Below are 27,058 nucleotides of genomic sequence, written 5' to 3'. Positions count from 1 at the left end.
TGTCCCTGAGTGAACCAGCAGTAGCATCAGCCAAACCCCACCCCTGGAATGAAGCAGTTACAAAATCTGATAGTCCTGCTAGAAATTCTTTGACACCTCCTCCCAGAGGGGAGCAACAGAAACAGACCATAACATGGGTGTGTGGGGTCTCTAACAATGCTTTGAGCGCTAAGCACATAGAGCTTATAAGCAGTAGTCTCAATAACAAGAAGCGAAATTCCTATAATCTTCTCAGCTGCCCTTACCACTCTCTGTATGGACTTTCTATTTGAGCCACTGCTGCCACCAAACCAAACAGTGCTACAGTTTGTTAAAATGCTCTCAATTGTGCCTCTGTAAAAAGTTTTATCAACATTTAGAACCAGTTTATTGCACCAGTCCACCAGAACCTTCACCTCTTCCATATAAGCATCTTCATTGTTGTTCTGGATAAAACCTACTGCTGCTGTGTCATCCGCATACTTCACAATAGGATTTCTGGCAGATTTGGCACACCAGTTGTGTTTCATTGAAGTGAACAGTAGCACACTCAAGACACAGCCCTATGGAGAAGCCGCACTGAAGGAGAAGCAGTTGGAAACTTTTCTTCCAATTCGCACAAACTGGGGCCTATCAATAAGGAAATAAAATATCCAATTAAATGAAGGAGAATTAACACCTAGTAGGCCCATTTATTTACGAAATGCTGAGGAATTTTTTGTATTTCTGTAATAGACTCTGTTCAACAATTATCTGGGTTTTATTTCATACTTTTCATAAGATTCCACATATTAATAGATTTTATTTCTCAGTAGAGGCTCCCAAAATGGATTTTGGAGTACAAGACACCTTTAACTTCATTTTTATTTTTGTTATAAGTCTTCTGAGAATTAGTATTAAACTATTTTTGTTTTAACATTTGGGAGTCATGAATACTTCCTATTCTTGTACAAATTGAGGAAAAGGTTCTGAAGCACTCTTTACAATTCAAATTCTTCTCTTACTCTCAGTCACCACAAACATTTGTTTCTCTTGACACCATGATACTACACAACACTAAAGACAATGTTTAATAAGCTGGCAAAAACATGTTTTCTTGTTCACGTATTCCTAGGTCTTTGTTGGTGTTTCTACTGCAATTATCCATCCCTATATAATTATTTCAACTTCATTTCTGCATCCTGGGACATAATTTAGCCATTAGCTCAAGTAGAATACCATGAAAAGTATTCTGAGACAGTCGAATTTGGGTTACAGAAGAAATGCTATTGATGAAGATGGTGATATTTGTAGTGTTGGTTATTCTGCCTTTCTCACAAATGATGTGCAGGATTCACAAGGTTAAATGCATCACCAGTGACCCTCTGCCATTTCTTCACAAGCAATATCAGTCAGGAGACCTCATTGTTGGGAATTTGCTCTCTCAGATCTACATCTTCCAGACAATGATGGACTTCAGCAAACGTCCTTCTGAGGAGATCTTTGAGGACACTGTGTAAGAATTTATAAACAGAAAGCAAGTTATTTTGAACCAGGAGGTCTTTTCATATTAATATTACTCTTGGTTATAATGATTAATATCACCTTAACATTTGCTGGAAAGCACTATCTTCAGCCACCTATTGTTCCTCCTTTTCCTTCAGCATCATCTCTCTCTGTTCCTCTTCATATGCCTCATCTATAATCATGATGTGATGGTTATATGTTGCGAGAAAAAAATGTTTTGTATGGATGGATGGACAGACGGACGGATGGACGGATGAACAGACATACAGACAGGTAGATACTTATAGAGATAGATAGATTGATATAGTATAGAGATAGATAGATAGATAGATAGATAGATAGATAGATAGATAGATAGATAGATAGATAGACAGACAGACAGACAGACAGACAGACAGACAGACAGACAGACACTGTGTAGAAATATAGATGGATGGATGGATGGATGGATGGATGGATGGATGGACGGACGGATGGACGGACACACACACACACACACACACACACACACACACACAGAGAGAGAGAGAGAGAGAGAGAGAGAGAGAGAGAGAGAGAGAGAGATACTGTATAGAGATAGATAGATAGATGATAGATGATAGATAGATAGATAGATAGATAGATAGATAGATAGATAGATAGATAGATAGATAGATAGATAGATAGATTTTTGTCCCCCTTTTCTCATATTTGATATCTGTCTATCTGTCTGTCTGTCTGTCTGTCTGTCTGTCTAAGGTGTATGTTGGAAAGATTTTCCCAGGGTAAAAGAAATCTCAGGTAGAATTCCTTCCCATGGAAAAGTTGGAATAGTCCTATACACCTTTTCCAATGGCAAAGATCTAATCTTTCCCATTGAGTGGAGCTTCATCTTTAGAGGGTGAATCTGAAGTTTTTCAGCAGGTCACCCAAAATGCTTTCCTGGGTAAGAGATGGCTGATGATCTATTAGCTCTTGCTCAGGTGTGAATTGGATTTTGTTAACTGCACTTTGGGTCATCCTGTGTTGTTCAAGGAGATGTAGAGCATCTTCAGCAGTTTGCGTTTCCACTTTTATATGTGCACTGACTGAGGTTCTTGATAGGAATCTTTCTGGGAGTCCTTATCTTACAATAATTCACACTGAGAAGAGGACAGTTCATGTTCTTCTCTGGATTCTTTATCGAACAACCAAGTTCCTGTATAATAAATTATTAAAGTCTGAAATATTTACCTTTCTTTAAAAAAAATAGATTTCTTTTTCAAAGGTTGAAAAAATGTTTTATTTCACTTTCATTCAAGCATTTAAAAGCTAGTATTGGAAAAAGGTCCATTCTTATTATAGTATATGGCATCAGGGTAATAACCAATTTTTAAGCAGAATCTTAAATATTGCCTTCTTTAATTATCAGATTAAATGAAATGTCCTCTTTAACATCATGGAAGAAATTATGCTTCTTTTCTCGGACATCAGCTAATAGGTACTAATATGTTAGATCCAATTGCCACTCCATATTTTAAAACACACAGGTTATTTCATGGTGAATTCATATTGCTAAAACTGTGCATTTACCACATTCTATGAGATTATTCATGTCTTATTCATATCCATATTCTGTTTACCTGTTTGCTACAGAGCCATCACAACTAATCATCAAACATCCAAATATCAACATTTTGGACTTTGGACTCCAAAATTACAATCAAGAGTGAATGATGTTTGAAGCCTTTTAAAAAAATATTTTATTTATTTAGCTTGTCAAACATGTACAAGATAACAGGTATAAATATAAACATGGACATGAACACAGGAAATGGGTGTGAATAAATGGGGACTGTAGGAGAGGGATGGTAGGCATGCTGGTGCGCTTATGCACGCCCCCTTTATGGACCTCTTAGGAAAGGGTAAGGTCCAAGCTAGACAGTTTAAAGTTATGGGGTTTGAGGATGTAACAACAGAGTCAGTTAGAGCATTCCAGGCATTGACCACTCTATTGCTGAAGTCATATTTTCTGCAATCGAGTTTGGAGCAGTTTATCTTGTGTTTGTATCTATTGTTTCCCCGTATATTATTGAGATTGAAGCTGAAGTAGTCATTGACAGGTAGGGTGTTGTAGCAGATAATACACTTAGATCATACCTTAGTCAGTTTAATTCTAGGTTGTCCAAGGCTAAAATTTCAAGCCTGGTGGCATAAGGTATTCTATTGTGAGCAGACGAGTGAGGACTCTTCTCGTGAAATATCTCTGGACTCACTCAAATGTATTAATGTCCAATATACAGTGTGGATTCTAGGCAGGTGAACTATATTTGAAAATTGGTCTGGCAAAAGTTTTGCATGCTTTAGTTTGCAGTACAATATTAACGGAGAAGAAGCTTCTCAAGATTAGATTAACAACTCTTAATACCTTTTTGGCAATGCCGTTACAGTGAGCTTTAGCACTTAGATCGCTTGAGATGAGTACTCCAAGGTCCTTGGCAGAGTGAGGGTCATCTACGAGGTCATATCCACCAAGCTTGTATTTAGTGTTCTGATTTTTGTTGCCAATGTGTAAGGCAGAGCATTTGTTGGTTGAGATTTGGAGTTGCCAATTGTTTGATCATTCAGACACATAGTCTAGGTCAGTGTTTCTCAACCTTGACGAGCTATGCTGGATGGGGGATTCTGGGAGTTGAAGTCCACAGGACTTAAAGTCGCCAAGGTTGAGAAACACTGGTCTAGGTCATTTTGAAGGGCAACGGCATTGTCGGTGGTGTTGAATAGAAGACACAGCTCCTTTTGAAATGATTGCAAAGGTCATTTATGTAAAGTATAAAGAGCATAGGTCCTAAGAGGCTGCCTTGATGAACACCGCTGTTAACTGGTGCAAGGTTTGATAGGGCTCTCCCTATTTTGACTATTTGTTGCCTGTTTGATATTGTTTAAAGGCTATGAAAACTTCACTTATGAAGTTTCATTAAAAACAAAATGCTTATGGTGCTATTTTATCACTCTCACCTGCAAAAGAGCCGAGGTGGCGCAGTGGTTAGGGTGTAGTACTTCAGGCCACTTTAGCTGACTGTGATCTGCAGTTCAGTGGTTCAAATCTCACCAGCTCAAAGTCGACTCAGCCTTCCATCCTTCCGAGGTGGGTGAAATGAGGACCCGGACGGTGGGGGCAATTTGCTGACTCAATTTGCTAAAAATCTGTAAACCGCTTAGAGAGGGCTGAAAGCCCTATGAAGCGGTATATAAGTCTAATAAATAAATAAATAAATAAATAAATAAATAAATAAATAAATAAATAAATAAATAAATAAATAAATAAATAAATAAATAAATAAATAGATAAATAAAATAAAATAAAATAAAAGTGTGTTATGACTGTATCTTGAAAAATATATATTTCCCTTTCCAGGATCATGACTCCAATCTATCAGCAAACTTTGGCCTTAGAATTTGCCATCACAGAGATCAACAGAAACCCTCATATTTTACCCAATCACACTCTTGGTTTTCAGATCTATAACACCTACTTCATGACAAGTTGGACATATCGGGCTTCACTGGAACTTTTCTCTAGAAAGGGGCAGTTTTTTCCTAACTACAACTGTGATACACAGCACAGACCAATAGCAGTCCTTGGAGGACCTACTTCTGATGTGTGTGTACACATGGCTACCATCCTGTCCCTGTACAAGATGCCACAGGTATGAGGTTTGGTAGAACTCAGACCAAGTAGATAATCATCAATGTCCTGTTCCTTGCTTTAAATGGGAACATTTAGGATATAGGAAGAAAAGGGTTCTTCTTGAAATAAGAGATTATTCTTAACAAAACTAAGAATTTCTGGGTGCTACAAAGGAATTCAGCTATGATGACCTAATGTCCCCATAACTCTTCTGATGTTTTATTGCTTGAAAAATCTAAAGGATTAAGCAGGGTTGTATGCCTTCCCTAGAATTAACTCTCCATTAAAACCATATTTAAGAGAAACAATATCTAAAATATACATTATTCTCAGAACGATAAAACTGAAAAGTACTTTATGGGGTACCTATCAATTTACAATTTCTGTTTCCTTTAATGGTATTGAAGGAAAAGAAGAACAGGATTAATTGGGGAAAATGAGTTATAGAATAGGCAGAAATTGGGGCAATAGAGTTGGAAAAAAATAGATTAATTGTAATGGAATTTTACATCAATCTATTGCAATCAATCCATCAATAAAAGCAATCAATCCATCAATCTAATGTAATTTAGGAGGAGAAATTCTTGTAAATTTTGTTATTGCTGCAATGAAAAAGTGGAAAGCCAAGCAGGTAAATGTTACAAACATTGTTTTAGTAATATAATACTCTTATATTATTTTATTTCCATGAAATACAACCTTTATGAGAAAGGCAATGTGTTTTTCATCAAATTTACTAATGGGAACGTGAGAATAATGACTTTTTAATCTCCTCCTAGGACAGGGGTCAGAAACCCGCGGCTCTGGAACCGCATGTGGCTCTTTCATCATCTTGCTGTGGCTTCCTGTTGCCAGTTGGTGCCACAATTTTGAGAGGAGTTTCCAGTTGGGAAGGGGGAAAGCACAGTGTACCAGGAGGAGACTCTATCGCAAGGAGCAGGTTTTATGGTCAGCTCCACAATTGATAGGACTTTCGGTTAGGATGGGTAGAGGAAAAAGGATGCTGAGCTAGGAGGAGACTCTATGGTGGGGGAACTGGACTTCTGGTTGGCTCCAGAATTGAATGGGGGGCTTCCAGTTAGGACCTTTGTGGCTATTTGAGTGTTTAAGGTTTCAACCCCTGTCCCAGGAGACTCTGAATGTGCATGTAAAATATACCTTTAGTCAAAATATGAAACATCTGTTGAACATTAATATGTATGTTATAGTAGTTTAAATGGGTGAATAATACCATTTCAATCTAAGGAAGAAGAGGATAAGTGTCCTGTTGAATCTTGCCATGTTGTCTTTTTCTTTTTTAAGTTAATCTATGGTTCTACTACTGAAGGTAATACAAAAAAGGAGACTGCCATACGGCAACAAATGTTCCCAAACATAGATGGTCAATATAAGGGAATTCTTTTATTACTTCTGCATTTTGGATGGACATGGATTGGGATCTTGTCCGCAAAAGATGACAGCGGTGAGAACTTTGTACAAAATGTGGTTCCCATGATAGCCCAGAAGGGGATCTGCTCAGCCTTCCTTGAAATATTTCCCGTCATTGATTATTCAAACAGCATTCCTGAGCTGGTGGAAGTGGGACTTCAAATGTACATGGTGATTATGAAAAGCACAGCTAATGTAGTATTAGTTCATGGTGAAATTTATGGAATCATAGTTCTGAGGCTTCTTTCCACTAATTTGAAAATTGAAGATGCACCATTATGGAGACAGGGTAAAATCTGGGTTATGACGGCTGAGATGGATTTCACCTCCCTTCCCTTTCTGAGGAATAGTGACCTAGTCTTCCTCCATGGTGCTCTGTCTTTTGCAATTCACACAGAGAAGATGTTAGGGTTCCAGCAATTTCTTGAGATGAGGAACCCTACCTTGGAAAAAGAAGATACTTTTATCAAGCTCTTCTGGGAAAGTGCTTTTGAATGTTCTTTCCCCACCTCTGTAATGGAGGAGGAAAGTGCGATTCTCTGCACTGGGAAGGAGAAACTGGCAGCTCTTCCCACATCTGTGTTTGAAATGGACATGACTGGGCATAGCTACAGCATCTACAATGCCATCCATGTAGTGGCACATGCTTTGCATGACTTCCATTCATCCATGATGGAATACAGAGCTAGGGGGCATGAAGTCAAACAGAAACATCTGGATCAAAAGTCATGGAAGGTAATCCTTAAGAGAATCAATTACTGGTGGCTCACAAAATCTACAACCTGAATCCTAAATCTCAATTAAATTCATTCTTCCAAGGGAAATGTAAGAGCTACCTTTCTTTTATTTTCTATTTTATTCTTTTGAGTGTTTGCATCCATGTTTGCATCCCAGCAATGTTTTAGTTGCTTTATTTTGCGTTTGTTTGGTTTGGTTTATTAGATTTATATGCCGCCCTTCTCCCAAGGACTCAGGGTGGCATACAACATTAAAAGAAACACATAATACAAAAGTTAAAAAAATGTGTTTGTGTTCTAAGGGATGCATTATTTTAATGCTGATTTACCAGTGTGTATACTGTTAACAGTGTTCCATGTGCCTTTGTCATTTAGTCATGCTGGCCACATGGCCATGAAGATGTCTTCGGACAGTGCTGGCTCTTCGGCTTTGAAATGGAGATGAGCACTGCCTCCTAGTGTTGGGAACAACTAGCATATATGTGCAAAGGGAACCTTTACCTTTTTATACCATTATTGTATTACATTGCCTACTATTTTCCCTTAAACTTTGAAGAATATATTATTGAATGAGGGAATGAATGTTTTCACCTGGGAACCTGATTTCTTTCTTTCTTCTTTTCCATTGTAGCTAAACCAATTTATGAGAGAGGTCTCATTCAACAATAGTGCTGGACAAAAAATTTCTTTCAACCAAAATGGAGAATTGGAGACTGGATTTGATATTATGAATTGGGTCACGTTCCCCAATCTATCTTTTCTGAGAGTTAGAGTTGGAAGGATGGATTACATGGACTCCCACGAAGCATTGTTCACCATTGATGAGGCTGATATTGTATGGCCCATGAGATTTAACCAGGTGTGGTTAGTTCCATTTTAGCTGGTAGACAAGTAGCTTTCTGTCATTCCTCAAGTTATCTGAGCTTCAAGGTCCAACACAGGAATTAGATTCAGACGCAAAATATTTCAAACACTCCAAGATTACTAAATATTCTCCAGACCCATCTGGGAATGTTATACTCTGTCTCCGCTCTTGGATGGATTTTTATTCTGGGGACACATTGTTTGGAAACATGACAATAAAGATAACAGTGGTCTATCTAGCTTTTGAAAATAACCTACCTGTCTTTTAGTTGCTATTTAATGCTGTTTAGTACTGAAGGTTGTATGGTTGAGCACTTTCTTCAAATGAATTTGAATGTGCCAATTTTTAAAAACAAAAACATATTCTCCTTTTCTTCTTGACCAGGTCCGACCTCTATCTTTGTGTAATAGTAAGTGCCATTCAGGTTATACTAGAAGCAAGATAGAAGACAAACCATTTTGCTGCTATAATTGTCGACAATGTCCACATGGGAAGATTTCCAACCGAGATGGTGCGTTCTTACATATGATATATATGTAATACATACACACACACATACACCTCAATAAAACTGTGTCATAACAGCAATTAAAAGTCTAGATTAAAAGTTCCTGTTAACAGATGGAAAGAGTAGAAGGTAGCAAATTGTTCAGCATTCATGTCATTGAATGGATTTCAACCAGAGGTGATATTCAGCTGGTTCAGATTGGTTTGCCTGAACCAATAGTATATATTGCCCACCCACCCAGTCTCTATGCTGTACTATTTAGTCATGTTTTTGAGACCTGGCACATGCATGTGTAGGCACGGGGTAAACCAGTGATAACAAAATGTGAAACCCACCACTGATTTCCACAATGATACCAAATAATGTACCTTGGAGAAAAGGGTTTCCAAATAGGAAGTCTACTGCTTTTCATGTGTGATAAAACAGGTTTTTGTTCTTAACACATGGTGCTCAGTTTTTATTCTTTCAGTGCAATTTGTACATTATTGATTTTCTAGATATGGACGATTGCTTTCAGTGTCCAGAAGATCAATATGCAAATGTGAACCATGATTTGTGTCTTCCAAAGATTGCAACATTTTTGATGTATGAAGAAACATTGGGGATCACTTTGGCCAGTTCTGCTCTTTTCTTTTGTCTGGTGACAATTGGAATCCTTTGGATTTTTATTAAGCATCAGGACACTCCCATAGTCAAAGCCAACAACCGGAATCTCACCTATGTTCTCCTTATTGCTCTCTTCTTGTCTTTTCTCTGTTGTTTCTTATTCCTTGGGAAACCTGATAAGGTGACGTGTCTTCTTCGTCAAACTACTTTTGGGGTCATCTTCTCTGTGGCCATTTCTTGTGTCTTGGCCAAAACCATCATTGTGATTTTGGCATTCATGGCCACCAAGCCTGGGTCTAAGATGACTAGATGGGTGGGAAATAGATTGGCAGTGTCCATCCTATTGTGCTGCACCTTGCTTCAAGGATTTATTTGCATTATATGGCTGGCAACCTCTCCCCCATTCCCAGATGCTGACATGAGTTCAGGGGCAGAAGAAATCTTTCTGGAGTGTAATGAAGGATCAGTCTTCATGTTCTACTGTGTCTTGAGCTACATGGGTTTTCTTGCCATTATTAGCTTTACAGTGGCATTCCTAGCAAGAAAACTGCCTGATGTTTTCAATGAAGCCAAGTTTATTACCTTCAGCATGTTGGTCTTCTGCAGTGTCTGGTTGTCCTTTGTTCCAACATACCTGAGCACCAAGGGGAAATACATGGTTGCAGTGGAGATTTTCTCCATTATAGCTTCTAGTGTTGGGTTACTAGTTTGCATTTTTTTCCCCAAGTGCTACATCATTGTCCTAAGGCCTTCCCTCAATAACAAGGAACAGCTAAGAAGACAAACCCACAGAAAAATGTAAATTATGTGTCTTGTTATTTTAGATTGTTTGTAAGAAAACCGAATCATTTGATGTTCTGATCCAATTCCACTTAATTTGAGTAAAGGTTTCAAATCTTCAGGTTTAATTCTCACTTGATAGGAAAAATAAAATATTACCATTTACATACTATCTATTTCATCTGTTGTTGTCACTGTTTTTAAAAAAAAATTATGCTACTGTGGTATTTCATTATTTATTTCTTGCTAACATAGGGAGGTGGTGGCTCAGTGGCTAAGATGCTGAGCTTGTTGATCAGAAAGGTCGGCAGTTCGGTGGTTCAAATTCCTGGCACCATGTAATGACTGAGCTCCCATTACTTGTCCCAGCTTCTACCAATCTAGTAGTTCGAAAGCATGTAAAAATGCAAGTAGAAAAATAGGGACCACCTTTGGTAGGAAGGTAACAGAGTTCTGTGTGCTTTTGGCATTTAGTCATGGCAGCCATGTGACCACCGATACCTCTTCGGACAGCATTGGCTCTTTGGATTTGAAACAGAGATGAGCACACCCCCTAGAGTCAGGAATGACAAGCACATATGTGCCAGAGGAACCTTTACCTTTACCTTTTATTGAGTATGACTATCCAACCTTTTGGATGCCTAGGGCATATTAAGTGAAGAGCAATTGTCTTGGGATGCATATAGTATATATATTATGGTTACTGTTTATAAATAATGAGCTTCCTTTATTTTTTATATTTTTATTATATCTGTGGGGCTGCATGCAGCCATGGGCAATGGGTTAAATATGCCTGCTATAGAGGATATACTCTACAGGATAGACACAGGAAAGAAATATCCCAATACATTATAAGAGAACAGGCAGAAATGCATTCAGAGATTCTCAAATCAGTCTGAAAATATGGAAGACAGACTTCCATATAGATCATTCCTTGAAAAGTGAGACAAATGCATATGTATTTGAATCCATTTTAAATATTTTTTTTAATAAAAATTTCCACCAAGGATAAAAGGTCCATCAACTGACATTAACTGGGAGACAAACTGTGCACCAAGTGAAAGAGCAAACAGATCCCTGACAAACTTAGCAGACAACTTTGTCTCCCAAAAAGCGACACGGACGGTGCAGGCGTTACTGGAAGTTACTCACTTCCAGATCCACTGACCAACCAGTTCGCGCGGACCGGAGCGGACTGGTAGAAACCTACCACTGATCTTGACAGACTAGAATATTGGGCACTATCAAACAAAATGAAATTCAATGGTGAAAAAAGTAAGGTTCTACACTTAAGCAAGAAAAGTATAGTATAGGTGGTACCTGGTTCAATAATAGTAACTGTAAGTGGGATCTTGAACTCCTAGTGGACAATCTCTTTAAAAAGCCAGCACACTTCTTGGCTGAAATAACAGAATCAAGATCATGTGAAGTGATAATACCACTTTATAACGCCTTGGTAAGACCACACATGGAATGTTGCCTCCAGTTTTGGTCACCACAATGTACCTTTGGGACACCCATGACCTGGTTGTCTCCATAGACTTCATTTGGGGTATGAATTCCCAATATCAAAGTCTTAATACATGTGGATTGATTTTCATCCCAACATATCTGCAATATACTTAAGGTTTAATAGAATTGATATGTTATGCATTCAATTGTCTGGGCAGCTGCATCTGGTGGCCTGAGATGTCAAGCCCTTTCTGCTCTATGGTCCACATTGTGGTGCCTCTTAAGCAAGCCAGCCTTGCATTATTAAATTTGGGTTTTTATATTGGAGTTTGCCATCAATATTAGTATTTTCTCTATCTTTAAAAAAGAAAGTTGCCAATTAGGCGGTGTGTGTGTGTGTGTGATCTTTCTGGACTGAACAGACTGACTTCTGAACAACAGACATAAATCATGATGAAAAGGACCCAAATTCAGCTGGTGCCCAACAGCAGCTTCATCTTGTAGAAATGGTCTTGGCCACTTATAAGTAAATCACCTAGAAACGTTACAGCTATGTTTGCTATATAAGGATGCATTTAAAGACTATGATACAGCTTATTCAGAATGCATCAAGGTTGGTCTTAATGGATGCTGTGTCAAACTCAAGGCTGGCCTGTGGGCTGGCCTGGAAATATAAAAGGGCCAGCCCATGTGGTCTTTGCCAGCCAAAACGGGCAGCAGGGGGGCTGCATCCATCCCCAATGGGGACAATTTCTCCTCCTCCTGCAGCACTCTGCCAGGCAAAAAAGGGCTACATGGAGGTTTCACATGGCCTCTGTGTGGCCCATTTTCAGCCAGGAGAGTGCTGCAGGAGGCCATGGAGGCCCAAAATGAGCTGCACAGGAGGTTTGGGAGGGCCTTCACATTGCCCATTTTTTGGCTGGCAGAGTGCTGCTGGAAACCAGGGAGGCTAAAAATGGGCTTTCCGGGGCATTTGCAGGGCCTGTTGCAGGAGGCCATGGAGGTCGAAACAAGGCAGTGGGCCATCTAGGCTGAAAACAGGGTGTCTGTGTGGGGGGCTGTGTGTAGGCCAGTTGCACCCGGTTTGGCCAGCAAAATATTACAGGAGGCATCCGTCCTGTCACCCCCCTGCTCCCTGCTCCCCCGGCCTGCAGAGGAGAACTACAATGCTGATGCTGCCCCCAAAGAAATCCAGTTTGACACCCCTGCTGTAGAAACATCTATCCGTAGCTGGCTTCTCAATTTGCATATTGATTTGTTTTTGAGAACTTGAAACAAATCATGTTGTTTACATGATTGAAAAGATTAATACTAGAGAGAGCTTTCCCCCTCCTTATCATTTAGCTGTTCAATTTTGATTCCTTTTTTTAGGGAAGGTGGGCAGTTAGAAAAGCTTCAAGATGAGATTATGAAATAGAAAAGAAACCAAAAACAAACAGGCGGATGCTTATTTTATTTGGAAAAAGTCTGAAAGAGGAAATATAAAAATGAACTACTGACTTTTGTGCAACCAATAACAATGGGATGGGATACTGGTGGCGAACCTATGACATGTGGCTTGCAGAGGCCTCTCTGCCGGCACATGAAACATCACCCCAGCTCAGCTCCAATGGACATGTGCGCATGCCTCCCACCAGCCAACTGATTTTCGGGTCTCTGTCATGCATGTGGGCAGATGAGTGTGGATGCGTGAGGGGGGCAGGAGTCACATGTGCATGTGTGAAGGTCATGCGGGAAGGTGCGGTGTGGGCCCCCACATGACCCAGGGAGGCCTGCTAGGCCCAAAACGGGGTGCGGGGAGGTTGTACACACATGTGTTGGGGGAGGCATGTGCAGGGGGAGGGTCACATGCGCATTGCATTATGGTTGTGGGTCGCACATGCTTTTGGCATGCAAGGACAAAAAGGTTAGCCATCACTGGGCTACTGTATTTGTGTCGTGATTTAGCAAAAATGTTTTTGAAACAAATTTATCACCTGCTTAAAATGTTTCACAAATATTTTTGCTAATTTCCTTGCGGACGGCAACTCTGAACAAGCGATGAAGTGCGCCTGCTTGGAAACCAAGTCCATAACTGTCCAAAATTCTAAAAGGAATATAATTGCAGGCCTGACAATTTGAGTCCTACAGCAGTTTCACATCTTTTTAGGGATAATCTAACCTAAATCAGTCTCAAGATTTGGGGTGTAAACTTTGATGGGACTTTTGCTCATAAATAGACTTGTATTTAGGGGGAGCGGCATTTCTGTTTTTAACAGTTCTCCGGGTTTTTTTTTTCTTCACACATTATTGTCAGAAGGGGGGAAAATGTTTTCGGAATGGGTTTTTGAAGTAAAATGAACCCTAAACTTTGGCTTCGTTCTAACTCTTCTGTGAATTAATATCATAAACTTATTAAATAAAATTAAAAAAATAAGCTGTTTTTTGTTTTAGCATTTGGGATATAACTCCCTTTTTGTCCTTTTTTGTCCAAAATGTTTATGAATTTTTCATTAGTTAGTGTTCTTCGCTTGCTCTCAATTATTGCAAGCATTTTCATCCTGTGACAGTGGTGGGATTCAAATAATTTAACAACTGGTTCTCTGCCCTAATGACCAGTTGTGTAGGCGGTGGTCAGTGGTCATGTGACTGGGTGGGTGTGACCAACACAATATCACTTACTCTTCACCTTAGCTGTTACAATGTAATCAGGGTTAACCGGAGAGGCAGTTTCTGTAATCAGGGCAATAAAGATTAGGCTAGAAACAACACCAGAATGTTTCCTTCCTGCCTTCCTTACAGGATTAGTCCTGTAAAGTGGAAAAAAACCAAAAGGAGATTTCTTGCAACAACCGGTTCTCCAAACTGCTTAGAAAGTTAACAACCGGTTCTCCCAAATAGGTGAGAACAGGCTGAATCCCTCCACTGTCCTGTGACCAGGGGTGGTATTTACTTGCCTTCCCTACTGGTTCATAAATGTGAGCATGTATGCTTGTTTGGCTCATACACGCTATATCTGCGCATGCGCTTTGCCTAAAAAAAAGCAGGCCTAAATGGGATGCCATAGAGCCAGTATTCATTTCCACTACCGGTTTGGGCAAAGGGGTCAGAACCGGTAGAATGCCACCTCTGCTTGGGACCCCACACTACAGAATGCTGAAGGTGATCTCTACTAACATAGCAAAAACATGTTTTCTTGCTGAAGACTTCCCCATGACTTTGATTCAGAAATTGTTGCCTCATCTATTGCAATTATCCCTCACTATATTATTATTATTTCAACATTAACTTTAGGTCCCGAGGGAGTAGCTGAGCTATTATTTCAAGTGGAATTATACTGTACTTCATGAAAAAGAATGTTGAGGTGGACCAATTGGCTTACAAACAAATGCCGTTGTTAAAGGTGATGACATTTGCAGTATTGGTTATTGTGCTTTTACCTCAAATGATATGCAGGATTCGCCGGAGTAAATGCAGCAGCAGTGACCCTCTGCCTTTTCTTCACAAAAAATATCAGTCCGGAAACCTCATTGTTGTGAATATGCTCTCTCAGCTCTATGTCTTCCATACAATGATGGACTTCAGCATGCGTCCCTCTAAGGAGTTCTTTGAGGACACTGTGTAAGAATTTATATATGGAAGTTAATTTAAACTGGAATGTCTTTTCATACCCATATTAGCTTCGGTTCCAATGATTGGCAGCATCTTTGTTGGATAGCATTATCTTCAATCTCCCATTCCTCCTTTTCCATCATTGTCTTCTCCTTCTTGTTCTTTTTATAAGTAGCATTAATAATCTTTGATTGTTACATGATAATTAGAAGAATTAGGCTTTCCCCAAATGTTTGTTTCCATTTGTCATGCATGCTCTGATGGAGGTTCTTTATAGAAAACTTTCTGAAATCCATAATCATTATATGATGATTATATCCTGCAAAGGGGAAGAGATATTCCATTTTTTCCAAATTTTCCAACAATATTATAAAAAGATGAAATGTTAGTACACAAATAAAATTTGCATTACAAAAAGAAATATATAGTACCAAATATTGTGGGAAATGGAGGAGAAAAAGCTAAGCCAAGCTGTATGTTGGGAAGTCATCCCTGGGATTGAAAGAATCTCAATTTTTCAAGGAGAGTTTGATATGTTCATATACTTCTGAAGCTGGAAAGACTGACCTTCCCCACTGAGTGGAACTCTATTCTAAGTAGAAGAATGTGATGTCATGGAGTGGGTAACTTAAACATTTTTCCTGGAAAATGGATGGGTTATGATCTAGTAGTTCTTGTTCAGGCATCCATTGGATTTTGTTTATTGAAGGTTTGTCAACTTTTATTAACACCCTGATCTTTAAAAAATTTTTGGGGAGTCTTCATTTTAAAATAATTTACACAGAGAAGAAAAAGGTTCATGTCCTCCTCTAAATTTATTATTAAACAGCCAAGTTTCCAGATAGCAAATTACTGAAAACTGAAGTATTTACCTTTTATTTTAATTGAGGATTTCTTTTTCAAATGTTGTCATGACAATTATTCACTTCACCTTTTTTCTAGCATTAAAACAATGTCTAGTTGTTACAGTATGTGACATCAGTGTTATAAAAAATTACTTAGTAAAACCTTAAAGATTTTTTAAAATTATTAATTACACAGTTTAATGTAATTTGATTAAATTATAAGCACTCGCTGACATCACAGAAAAAGCTATACTCTTTTTTTGGACAAAGTTCTGTATTTCTACTTTCCATTTCCAAGTTATGTATAGGAAATACTGGGATTAAACTATAATTTTTATCCTCAGGGCATAATAAAAGTTTGGTTTGGGGGAATGCTTATTTGAAATAATTTTTATTTGGTGTACCAATTATCTTAGACTCCCAAATTACTATCAACATTAGAATGCGTTTTGGGGTTTTTAAAGAAAATGGAGTGACTCTTCTCTTCCAGAAGGTATCCGTACTCTTTCACAATAAGTGACTTCAGTTTCTGAAAGTTGAATACTGAAAGATTATTGGGATTAAAATCATTTTCATCACCCATTTGCTAAATGCTATCAAAACTTCCCTTCTGAAACTGGCTATTAAAATCAAAATGATTGCAATGCTATTTTATCATGCTCACCTGTAAAGAAGTACCATATTTTTCGGAGTATAAGATGCACTTTTCTCCCTCAAAAAGAGGGTGAAAATCTGGGTGCATTTTATATACTGAAAACAGCATTTTTGGACTCCAGAAACCCTGCCCCCTTTGCAAAAATGCCCCTGCATAGCCTTTAACCAATTTCATTGTATTTATTTTGTACAATGACAATAAAGACTATACTATACTATAACCTTTAGGAGGCTTCCAGAGTGCTGCTGGGGGCTGGGGAGGGCAAAAATGAGTGAAAAATATTTTTTGCTCATTTTTGCCCCCCCCCCTGCCACCAGCAGCACTCTATAAGTCTCCTAAAGGCTATGCATGCCCTTTTTTTTTTGACAAAACTGGGCCTGTTTTTGGAATGCAAAAACTTTTTTAAAAAAATTGTCTCTTCAAAATCTTGGTACGTCTTATACTCCAGTGCATCTTATACTCCGAAAAATATGGTATTTGTGTGCTTTCTGTTCAATTGATTGCATGGTGACAAAGCATCAATTTCCCTTTCCAGAGTCATGACTCCAATCTATCAGCACATCTTGGCCTTAGAATTTGCCATCACAGAGATCAACAGAAATCCCCATATTTTGCCCAATCTCACCCTTGGTTTCCAGATCTATAATACCTATTTCATGCCCAGTTGGACATATCGAGCTTCTCTGGAACTTTTCTCTACCAAGGGCCAGTTCATTCCTAACTACACTTGTGATATGCAGCACAGACCAATAGCAGTCATTGGGGGACCTACCACTGAAGTTTGTCTACAAATGGCTACCATTCTGTCCATCTACAAGATGCCACAGGTATCAGCTTTGATAGAGCCCATGCCATGTAGATAATCATCAATGCACTATCCCTTTCTTTTTATGGGAACATTTATGGCATAAGAAGGAAGGGGTTCTGCTTGAAATAGAGATTATTGACTTCTGATGACTACAAGGGAATTCTGTGGCTTACTTCTGTCTCCAGTCTTGCAGCCATCACTCTTCTGACCTTTTATATTTGAAAGACCTAAATAATCAATTGGTGTGTGCTATCACCTTGCCAAGGAGTAATTTTCCATTAAAACAATGTTTAAGAGAAACGTTGACTAAAACTATAGAGAATTCTCAGAAGTATTAAAATAGAAAATGTATTTTAAGGCCAATCATGATTTTCAGTTCCTCTTAATAGTACTGAAGCGGGGGAAAGGAAATGTGGGGTGATTGGGGAAAACTAAGTTATAGAAAATAATGACAATAGGGGAAATTGATGAAGAAATTAAATTATTCTTATTGGGAATTTTGCATTAATAGCATCTAATGTACTATAGTAAAAAATACTTCAAATGTCTGTTAAAATATAAAAGTGGAAAGCCAAGTTGTAAAAAGCTGTAGGCATTGTTTGACTACTATAATACTCATACAATTTGTTATGCCTGTCTTTTTATGTTCATTGAGCTCTTTATTGTGTCTTACAGTATCTAAGTTTTAAATGTGTTCCCTGAACTTAGACATTTTAAGACCTTTCTTATCCTGTGGTTTTTATTTCAGATCCATCATTTTGTTTCAAAGTAAGTCCATGATGACTATTTTGATTCATACATTTAGTCTTTCTCTCTCTTTTTTTCTTTTTCCCTCCCTCCCTCCCTCTCCCTCTCTCTGAAGACTAAATATAAAAGACTCTGTCATCATTAGCATTAGACTTAGACTTCAATAAAGCATTTGATAAAGTTGATCACATATTACTTCTTGGTAAGACAGAACAATGTGGGATACCACTACTATGAATTTGCAGTTGATTGATGAACTGTCCTCAATGGAACTACAGCTACATGGATGGAAGCATGCTGTGGGGTATCCCAAGCTTCTATCCTGAGCTCATTGCTCTCCAACATCTTCATAAGTGACCAAGATGAAGGGTTTAAAGAGGTGGATTTTTTGTGCAACAGTGTTTCTTTGATCAAATTTGTTAATGCCACTCCCTCAGTCTTGGGAGTGATAACAATTTCCAAATGTCACATTCTGAACATATTTGTGAAGTACAGGTTCACAACTATGAAATATGTGTTGAAATTCAATATGCTATAGCTGAAATGGGTAAATAATATCATTCCACTCTACCTTTTTTTAAAAAAAAGAAAATGAAAGAAGTATCCTGTTGACTCTGCCTATATTTTCCTTTTTTTGTTTTTTAAGCTAGTCTATGGTTCCACCACCAAAAGTAGTACAAAAACAATGTCTACATTGCATCAACAAATGTTCCCAATTATGGACCATCAATATAAAGGAATTTTTCAGTTATTGTTATATTTCAGATGGACATGGATTGGGATCTTGTCTGTGAATAATGATAATGGGGACAAGTTTTTACAAAGCGTAGTTCCCATGTTGGCCCAGAGCGGGATCTGCTCAGACTTTATTGAAACTTTCCCAATAATCGATTCAAGTAGCATTGTTGAGTTGGTGGAAATAGGACTTGAAATGTACCTGGTGGTTATGAAAAGCACAGTTAATGTAGTATTAGTTCATGGTGAAATTTATGGAATTATAGTTCTGAGACTTCTTTCCACCAATTTGAAAATTGAAGATGCACCATTATGGAGACAAGGTAAAATCTGGATTATGACAGCTGAGATGGATTTCATGTCACTTCCCTTTCTGAGGAATAGTGATTTAGTGTTCCTCCATGGTGCTCTGTCTTTTGCAATTCACTCAAAGAAGGTGTTAGGATTCCACCAATTTGTTCAGACAAGGAATCCTACCTTGGAAAAAGAAGATACTTTTATCAAGCTCTTCTGGGAAAGTGCCTTTGAATGTTCCTTCTCCATCTCTGTTATGAATGAAGATGAAAATGTGGTTCCCTGCACTGGGAAGGAGAAACTGGGAGCTCTTCCTACATCTGTGTTTGAAATGGACATGACTGGCCATAGCTATAGTATCTACAATGCCATCCATGTGGTGGCACATGCTTTCCATGACCTCCATTCATCCATGATGGAATATAGAACCAGAGGACACGATGCCAAACATGTAGTTCAAAAGCTGTGGAAGGTAAATTCTTAAGCCAAGACAATTACTGGCTGCTCACCATATTTGTAACCCAGATCGAAAATATAAATTAGCAGATGATCTGACAGTCCATTCTTCCAAAGGGAATGTGTTTAAGCAATAGCAATAGCACTTAGGCTTATATACAACTTCACGTTGCTTTACAGCCCTCTCTAAGCAGTTTACAGAGTCAGCTTATTGCCCCCAACAATCTGGGTCCTCATTTTACCCACCTTGGAGGGATGGAAGCAATGATGGGTTCTGGATTCCCTTCCAACCAGTATGGTTGGAACGGCCCCGGCATCACCCACGTGGACGCACGCAGCGCACGGGCACACATGCATGGACCGCACATGCATCGTACTTGCCTGCAACACTTCTGCAAGCCTCCACAATGCTCTAGCTGCTTGGTGGAGCATCGTGCAGGTGCTGTGCATACATGAAAGCCCCAAAAGCTTAAAGTACAGGTAAGGAGTGGGGGTGGGCAGGTGGGCCCTCCAGAGCACTGTACCGGAACCGTGCACGGTGCTCTGGACAGGATCCCGTACCTGGGCATACCGCCTGCAACCCACCACTGGATGAAAGGCTGAGTTAACTTTGAGCCTGGTGAGATTCAAACTGCCAAATTGTAGGCAGCCAGCAGGCAGCTGAAGTAGCCTGCAGTACTGCATTCTAGCCACTGTACCATAAGGCCTCTTAAGCATACACTTTGGTTAAATGTCATCTCTTTAGCTTTAGTCCAATTAATGTCTTTAAAAATTAGGACATCTAAGTATTCATTAGAACAAAGTTGTACAATTTGTTATACCTGTCTTTTTATGTTGAGTGAGGTCTTTATGGTGCCTTTCTATGTGTTCCCTGAACTTACACATTTTAAGACCTTTCTCACTCTGTAGTATTTATTTCTGATGCATTTTGTTTCAAAGGGTGACTATTTTGATTTCTGTAATTCATATCTTTAGTTTCTCTCTTCTCCCCCCCCCAACACTTCTCTCTATCTCTGTGTAGACTAAATATAAAAAACTGGCATTATTAAACTTAGACTTTAATAAGGCATTTGATAAAGTCGAACACATCTTACTTCTTGGTAAGACAGAACAATGTGAGATACCACTACAATTTGCAGTTGATTGATGAACTGTCCTCAATGGAACTACATCTACATGGAAGGAAGGGTTCCACCACAAATCCGCGAAGCCCTTATAAGCGCGAAGACTAATTCGCGCCGTTCTAAGCGCTAAGAAAAAATGCGACCCTACCTCGATGACATATTCGCGGAGGGCAAATTCGCGCATTCCCAAGCACTCAGTACCCTAAACCTAACGCTAAACCTAACGCTAAACCTAACGCTAAACCTAACGCTAAACCTAAACCTAACGCTAAACCTGACGCTAAACCTGACCCTAAACCTAACCCTAAACCTAACCCTAAACCTAACCCTAAACCTAACCCTAAACCTAACCCTAAACCTAACCCTAAACCTAACCCTAAACCTAACCCTAAACTTAACCCTAAACCTAACCCTAAACCTAACCCTAAACCTAAACCTAAACCTAACCCTAAACCTAAACCTAACCCTAAAACAAACCCCTAAACCTAATCCTAACCCTTACCTTAATTGAAGTCGGCTTTCTGCCGTGGTGCCGTTTTAAAGCACCCTTCTGTTTCCGTGCTGTTGTCGCGGCAGTGATGACACGCGGTGATGACGTCATGGCTTTAGCGCCGTGATTTTATCACCGCGATTTTGACTAGCGCGGTTTTGTCGTGCCACGGGAAGGAAGCACACAGTGGGGCATCCCAAGGTTCTGTTCTGAGCCCAGTCCTCTCTGACATCTTCATAAGTGACCAAGAGGAAGGGTTTAAAGGGGTGCTCATCAAATTTTCAGATGACACTAATTTGGGTGGGAATTTAAACTCTTTGAAAGATAAACTCAAAATTCAAAATGATCTTGACAGATTTGAGCATTGGGATCAGTAAGATACAGTTCAGTGGTGAAAAAAAAAAGTCCAAATCTACAAAAATGATTTTTATTTATTTTCTGTTTTATTATTCCTGGTATTTACATCTTTTGTGCTGTTTATTTTTCTATTATAATGATGGTTTACAAGATGGACTATTTACTACTGCAGTTATTGCGTTGACTACCATCCTCTCATAAACTTTGAATTTTTTTATTTTTGAAAGGTGAAATAAATCCTATCATCTTGGGATTATCTTCTCTTCATTTCTATTCTATTCTATTCGCTATCATTTAGTTCTCTAGTTATCTAATTTATTTATCATCTATGTATCTGTCATGTGTCTAACCTTTTCTTGGGTTGTTTTCTACTGTAGCTCAATCAATTTATGAGAGAAGTCTCATTCAATAATAGTGCTGGACAAAAAATTTCTTTCAACCAAAATGGAGAATTGGAGACTGGATTTGATATTATGAATTGGATCACATTCCCAAATCTATCTTTTCTCAAAGTTAGGGTTGGAGGGATAGACTCCATGGATTCCCAAGAAACATTGTTCACCATTGATGAGGAAGATATTATATGGCCGAGGAGGTTTAACCAAGTGAGCCAAGTTTTGACTTATAGTGAAATATCTTTCGTCCATTCTTGGAGTTCTCTTAAATCCAAAATATCACACAGCAATTAGATTCAAGCAACCTTTACAAGTCTATTCACCTGGTGGTACCTTGGGTATCTTCTAAGTCTAAGATAACATGTCAATGGAGGGATGGGTATATTTTAATGTAACCTGGCATATTAGCTTAAAGAAGTATATTTTCTCATTTAGCAAGAACTACTAGACAATTTATAATGCCACTTTATAATGCCTTGGTAAGGGCCACACTTGGAATACTGCATTCAGTTTTGGTCACCACGATGTAGAAAAGATGTGGAGACTCTGGAAAGAGTGCAGAGAAGAGAAACAAAGATGATTAGGGGACTGGAGACTAAAACATATGAAGAACGGTTGCAGGAACTGAGTATGTCTAGTTTAATGAAAAGAAGGACTAGGGGAGACATGATAGCAGAGTTCCAATATCTCAGGGTTTGCCACAAAGAAGAGGGAGTCTTCAAGGCACCTGGGTGTAGAACAAACTAATCAAGGAGAGAAGCAACTTAGAACTGAGAGTTAGAACTCAGTGAACAGCTTGCCTCCAGAAGTTCTGAATACCCCAACACTGGAAGTCTTTAAGAAGATGTTGGAGAGCCATTTGTCTGAAACGGTATAAGGTTTCCTGCCTAGGCAGGGGGTTGGACTAGAAGACCTCCAAGATCCCTTCCAACTCTGCTATTATATTAATTCATACGTGACAGTAGAAAAGCCACACCAGATAATACTGAGTACTAATTTGTCAAATCGTTTTCTTCTTTCTCTCATGAGAAGGTCCAACCACAATCTCTGTGTAATAGCAAGTGCCAATCAGGTTATGCTAGAAGCAAGATAGAAGGGAAGCCATTTTGCTGCTATGATTGTCTGAAATGTCCATATGGGAAGATTTCCAACCAAGAAAGTAAGTTCTTGCTTTTGTTTCATTGCTTTTGTTTTGTTTTATATCTAAATAAAAATTCAGCTCATGTTGAATTACTATGTCTGAACTCTGTGTGCTCTGAACCCTACCATATTTTTCAGAGTATAAGATGCTTTGGAGTATAAGGCACACCTTAGTTTTTGGGGAGGAAAATAATAATAAGAAAAATCTGCCTCTGCCTACCAGCATCCATGGTATTCAGCTGACACATGGTTAAAAAGGTCAGGCAATGAATAGGCATAGCAGCTAAATCAGCCAATTAGGGCTATTTGGACTTTGAGATTTACTGTGTGAGCAACAAGGGGACAAGAAAGTGACTGGCTTACCTGAAAACTGAAAGTGAAACTGCTTGTGTTTTGCTTGCATTTACTGCTACCTTGGAAAACCTACTTTTGGCAATGTATTGTAAATTATTATTATTATTTTAACTCCTGCTGAACCAGTTACTGCTGCAAACTCTGATCAGCCAGGTGAGCTTCAGCCTGATTCAACACAGCTGATTGGCGGGTGGATCGGACTGCTGGAATACCCTCCAATCAGCTGTTCCAGGATGCAGGGATTGCCAGACCATTGCTGCCTCTATGCCCTGTGTTTTTGGCCTTTGGTAGGTGGAGCTACATTCGGTGTATAAGATGCAGGGAAGGGAAAAGGTGTGTCTTACACTTCGAAAAAGATATTCTTGCAGCTAAGCAAGTGTATATAAATAAATACTTGGCTTCTCGTAATAGAGAAGAGAGAGGCAGGGTAATAGTGTTCAGTATCAAACTTGTCCCCTTTCATATAGGTGGGGAGGATGATAGAGTTAAGGCCCTCTTTCTCCTAAAACTGCCATAGCAGAGGGCTTTGTTATTTGTCAATTAAGAAATTAGATTTGAACTTCTATATATGAAAAATATAAGGAAGTGCACCGAGCAATGCATGAAACAAATGGCAAAACTGTCCATCTCTGGAATCAACAGAGATTAAAATATTGTTAGCCAAACTGTATCTTGTTGAAGATCACAAATGAAGTTTGCCTGCTCACATTTAATGGCACACAAAAAGTTGACCCAATGAGATATGCATTCAATTCATTGACTGAATTCCAATATGATGCCAAGTAATGTATTTGGGGACAAAGGGTTTCCCAAATATAACAATTGGAAGTATATCAGTGTTTTTGATATTCACATGTTAAACAACAGCTCTCTTTTCTTAATGCTGTCATGTTCAGTTTTGATACTTTCAGTAAATCTGTAAGTTGCTATTTTATTTTCTAGACATGAATGAATGCTTTCAATGTCCAGAAGACCAGTATCCTAATAAGAAGCAGGATTTCTGTCTCCCGAAAGTTATAACATTTTTGAAGTATGAAGAATCTTTGGGAACTATATTGGCCAGTTCTGCTCTTTTCTTTGCTTTGGTCACAGCTGCAATCCTCTGGATTTTTATTAAGCATCAGGACACTCCCATTGTCAAAGCGAACAACCGGAATCTCACCTACACTCTCCTTGTTGGTCTTATGTTGTCTTTTCTTTGTTCTTTGTTATTCCTAGGAAGACCTGGTAAGGTGACATGTCTCCTTCGTCAAACAGCCTTTGGGATGATCTTTTCCATGGCTATTTCTTGTGTATTGGCCAAAACCATCATCGTGGTTCTGGCTTTCATGGCCACTAAGCCTGGGTCCATGATGAGCAGATGGGTTGGGAAAAGACTTGTCATTTTCATAATTTTGGGGTGTTGTTGTATTCAAGGTATTATTTCCATTACATGGGTGACAACCTCTCCTCCATTCCCAGATGCTGATATGAATTCAGTGGTAGAAGAAATCATTCTAGAGTGCAACGAAGGATCTGCCTTCATGTTCTACTGTATCTTGGGCTATATGGGTCTCCTTGCTATTATCAGCTTTACCATGGCTTTCCTAGCCAGGAATTTGCCTGATGTTTTCAATGAAGCCAAGTTTATCACCTTTAGCATGTTGGTCTTTTGTAGTGTGTGGTTGTCCTTTGTTCCAACATACCTGAGCACCAAGGGGAAATATATGGTTGCTGTGGAGATCTTCTCCATTATATCTTCCAGTGTTGGGTTACTGGTTTGTATCTTTTTTCCGAAATGTTTCATCATTGTGCTGAGACCTGCTCTAAACAACAAAAAACAGCTAAGAAGACAAACCCACAGAAAACCATAAAATGTATGGCTGTTTAATATTTCAGATATCTATGGGAAAACAGAATCATCTAATATTATGATTCACTTACACTTATCTAGACATAAGTTCATTTGCATCCTTTTTGTTTAGGTGTCAGTTTATGAATAAAATATTAGTTGTGAAAAGTTTTCCTATTCTGGTTTCTGCATTTTCCTCCCCAAATGCTGTGTCATGTTGCTAAAAATGTTTCAGGCAACACTTGATGAAATAATTGAAGTTTAACTAAATTAGATGAGAAATCTGGGCCTCATTTCAAATTAGAAGCCGAAAAGTGCTCTGGAGCATCTTCAAAGCACCATATTATCAGCAGATAAACTCTTAGTGGCTTCTCAAATATCTTAGAACTGGCAATCCCAGAATGCTCTCCTGAAGCAGCAAAGATCTCTTTTTTCAATAATATTCAAACAACGTATCCATATATGTTTGTTTGTGTGTGTTGTGTTATGTATACACACACACACACACACACACACACACACACATATAGTTATCTAAACCAGGAAGTGCATTTATTTTATTTATTATTTATTTTATTTATTGAATTTATAATGCCACCTATTTGCATATGGCAACTTAGAATATAAAACTTCATTTAAAACAATAAAAATAATAAAAAGAATCAAATAAATTAATAAAATAAAATCACCCCCACCCCGGCAACAATAGATGACATGAGCCATTTAATGGGCTCCATCCCACTCTGGGATCCCCAGGCCCACTGGCAGAACCAAGTTATCAGCCCCTCCAAGAAAAGAGTTAGCGTAGGGGGCATTCTAATCTCTGGGAGAATGATATTCCAGAGAGCGAGCCTCCATAGAGAAGGTCCTTCTTCTGGGTCCCACCAGGTATATCTCCACAGGAGATGGGACCAGTGGTGAAATTCAAATTTGTTTACTATTGGTTCTATGGGCATGGCTCAGAGGGCATGGCAGGGGAAGGATACTGCAAAATGTCCATTCCCACCCCACTCTGGGGCCAGCCAGAGGTGGCATTTGCCAGTTCTCCGAACTACTCAAAATTTCCACTACCAGTTCTCTAGAACCTATCACAACCTGCTGGATTTCACCCCTGGATGGGACCATCAACAAATGTGAAGATTTGAAAATCTTAAAAGGTTTAAAATAAGTAAGTCAGCCACACTATAATATCAGATGTCAACTCAAAAGTCTTATGTTATAAGCTGCCAGAATCATTGGATACAAGATGGGCAGGAAGGCAGGAAGGAAAGTAGGACAGACGGAAGGAAGGAAGGAAGGAAGGAAGGAAGGAAGGAAAAAGAAAAAAGGAAGGAAAGAAAGAAGAAAAGAAAAAATAAAGAAAAATAAAGAGAGGTTTACAGTCCTGTCACTTTTGTATTTATTAGTTTATTAAACATGTACAAGATAGCAGGTATAAATATAAACATGTATGTGAATGAAAGAAATGAATAGAAGCCACAGAGTTCGACTCCTTATCAGCCAAGCCAGGGTGAAAGGTATCTATTTAGAGTTACAACCCCCGGTATGCCCAAAGGAGCACTAAGGAGTCAAACTCTGTGGCTTGGTGGTTAACAGATCTGCCTAAGATGCAATAAAGCACAGGTTCGATTCCCAATAAGGGTATGGCTAGCTGATGAGAGCTAAATAGCTTGAAATAGATCTATACTAGTCTCCCTTTATTTATTTATCAGCACAAATACAACAA

At 38.8% G+C, this 27,058-nt stretch overlaps 3 protein-coding genes across 3 annotated transcripts; all 3 read left to right on the top strand.

Annotated features, from left to right (window-relative positions):
* The first annotated feature begins 1,301 nt into the window (after window positions 1-1,301).
* LOC106548418 (vomeronasal type-2 receptor 26-like) lies at window positions 1,302-7,348 on the top strand. The gene is made up of 3 exons (XM_087714744.1): window positions 1,302-1,474; window positions 4,862-5,153; window positions 6,437-7,348. Exons 1-3 carry the CDS (start codon window positions 1,302-1,304, stop codon window positions 7,346-7,348), a joined length of 1,377 nt encoding a protein of 458 aa, XP_087570870.1.
* Window positions 7,349-9,153: 1,805 nt separating this feature from the next.
* On the top strand, window positions 9,154-10,080 carry LOC148046442 (vomeronasal type-2 receptor 26-like). Its single transcript, XM_087714743.1, has one exon. It carries the CDS (start codon window positions 9,172-9,174, stop codon window positions 10,078-10,080), a length of 909 nt encoding a protein of 302 aa, XP_087570869.1. The 5' UTR covers window positions 9,154-9,171.
* A 4,755-nt stretch (window positions 10,081-14,835) lies between these two features.
* LOC106548419 (vomeronasal type-2 receptor 26-like) lies at window positions 14,836-25,354 on the top strand. The gene is made up of 5 exons (XM_087714742.1): window positions 14,836-15,110; window positions 17,137-17,428; window positions 18,803-19,657; window positions 23,040-23,166; window positions 24,444-25,354. Exons 1-5 carry the CDS (start codon window positions 14,836-14,838, stop codon window positions 25,352-25,354), a joined length of 2,460 nt encoding a protein of 819 aa, XP_087570868.1.
* Window positions 25,355-27,058: the final 1,704 nt, after the last annotated feature.

Source organism: Thamnophis sirtalis, unplaced genomic scaffold, assembly GCF_051295495.1.
Source record: "Thamnophis sirtalis isolate CommonGarterSnake01/CBP01778 unplaced genomic scaffold, rThaSir2_p1.2 scaffold_4, whole genome shotgun sequence".
In the NCBI taxonomy this organism is placed as follows: domain Eukaryota; kingdom Metazoa; phylum Chordata; class Lepidosauria; order Squamata; family Natricidae; genus Thamnophis; species Thamnophis sirtalis.
Note: the sequence above shows the minus strand (reverse complement) of the source record. Positions and strands in the feature narration are given on the sequence as shown.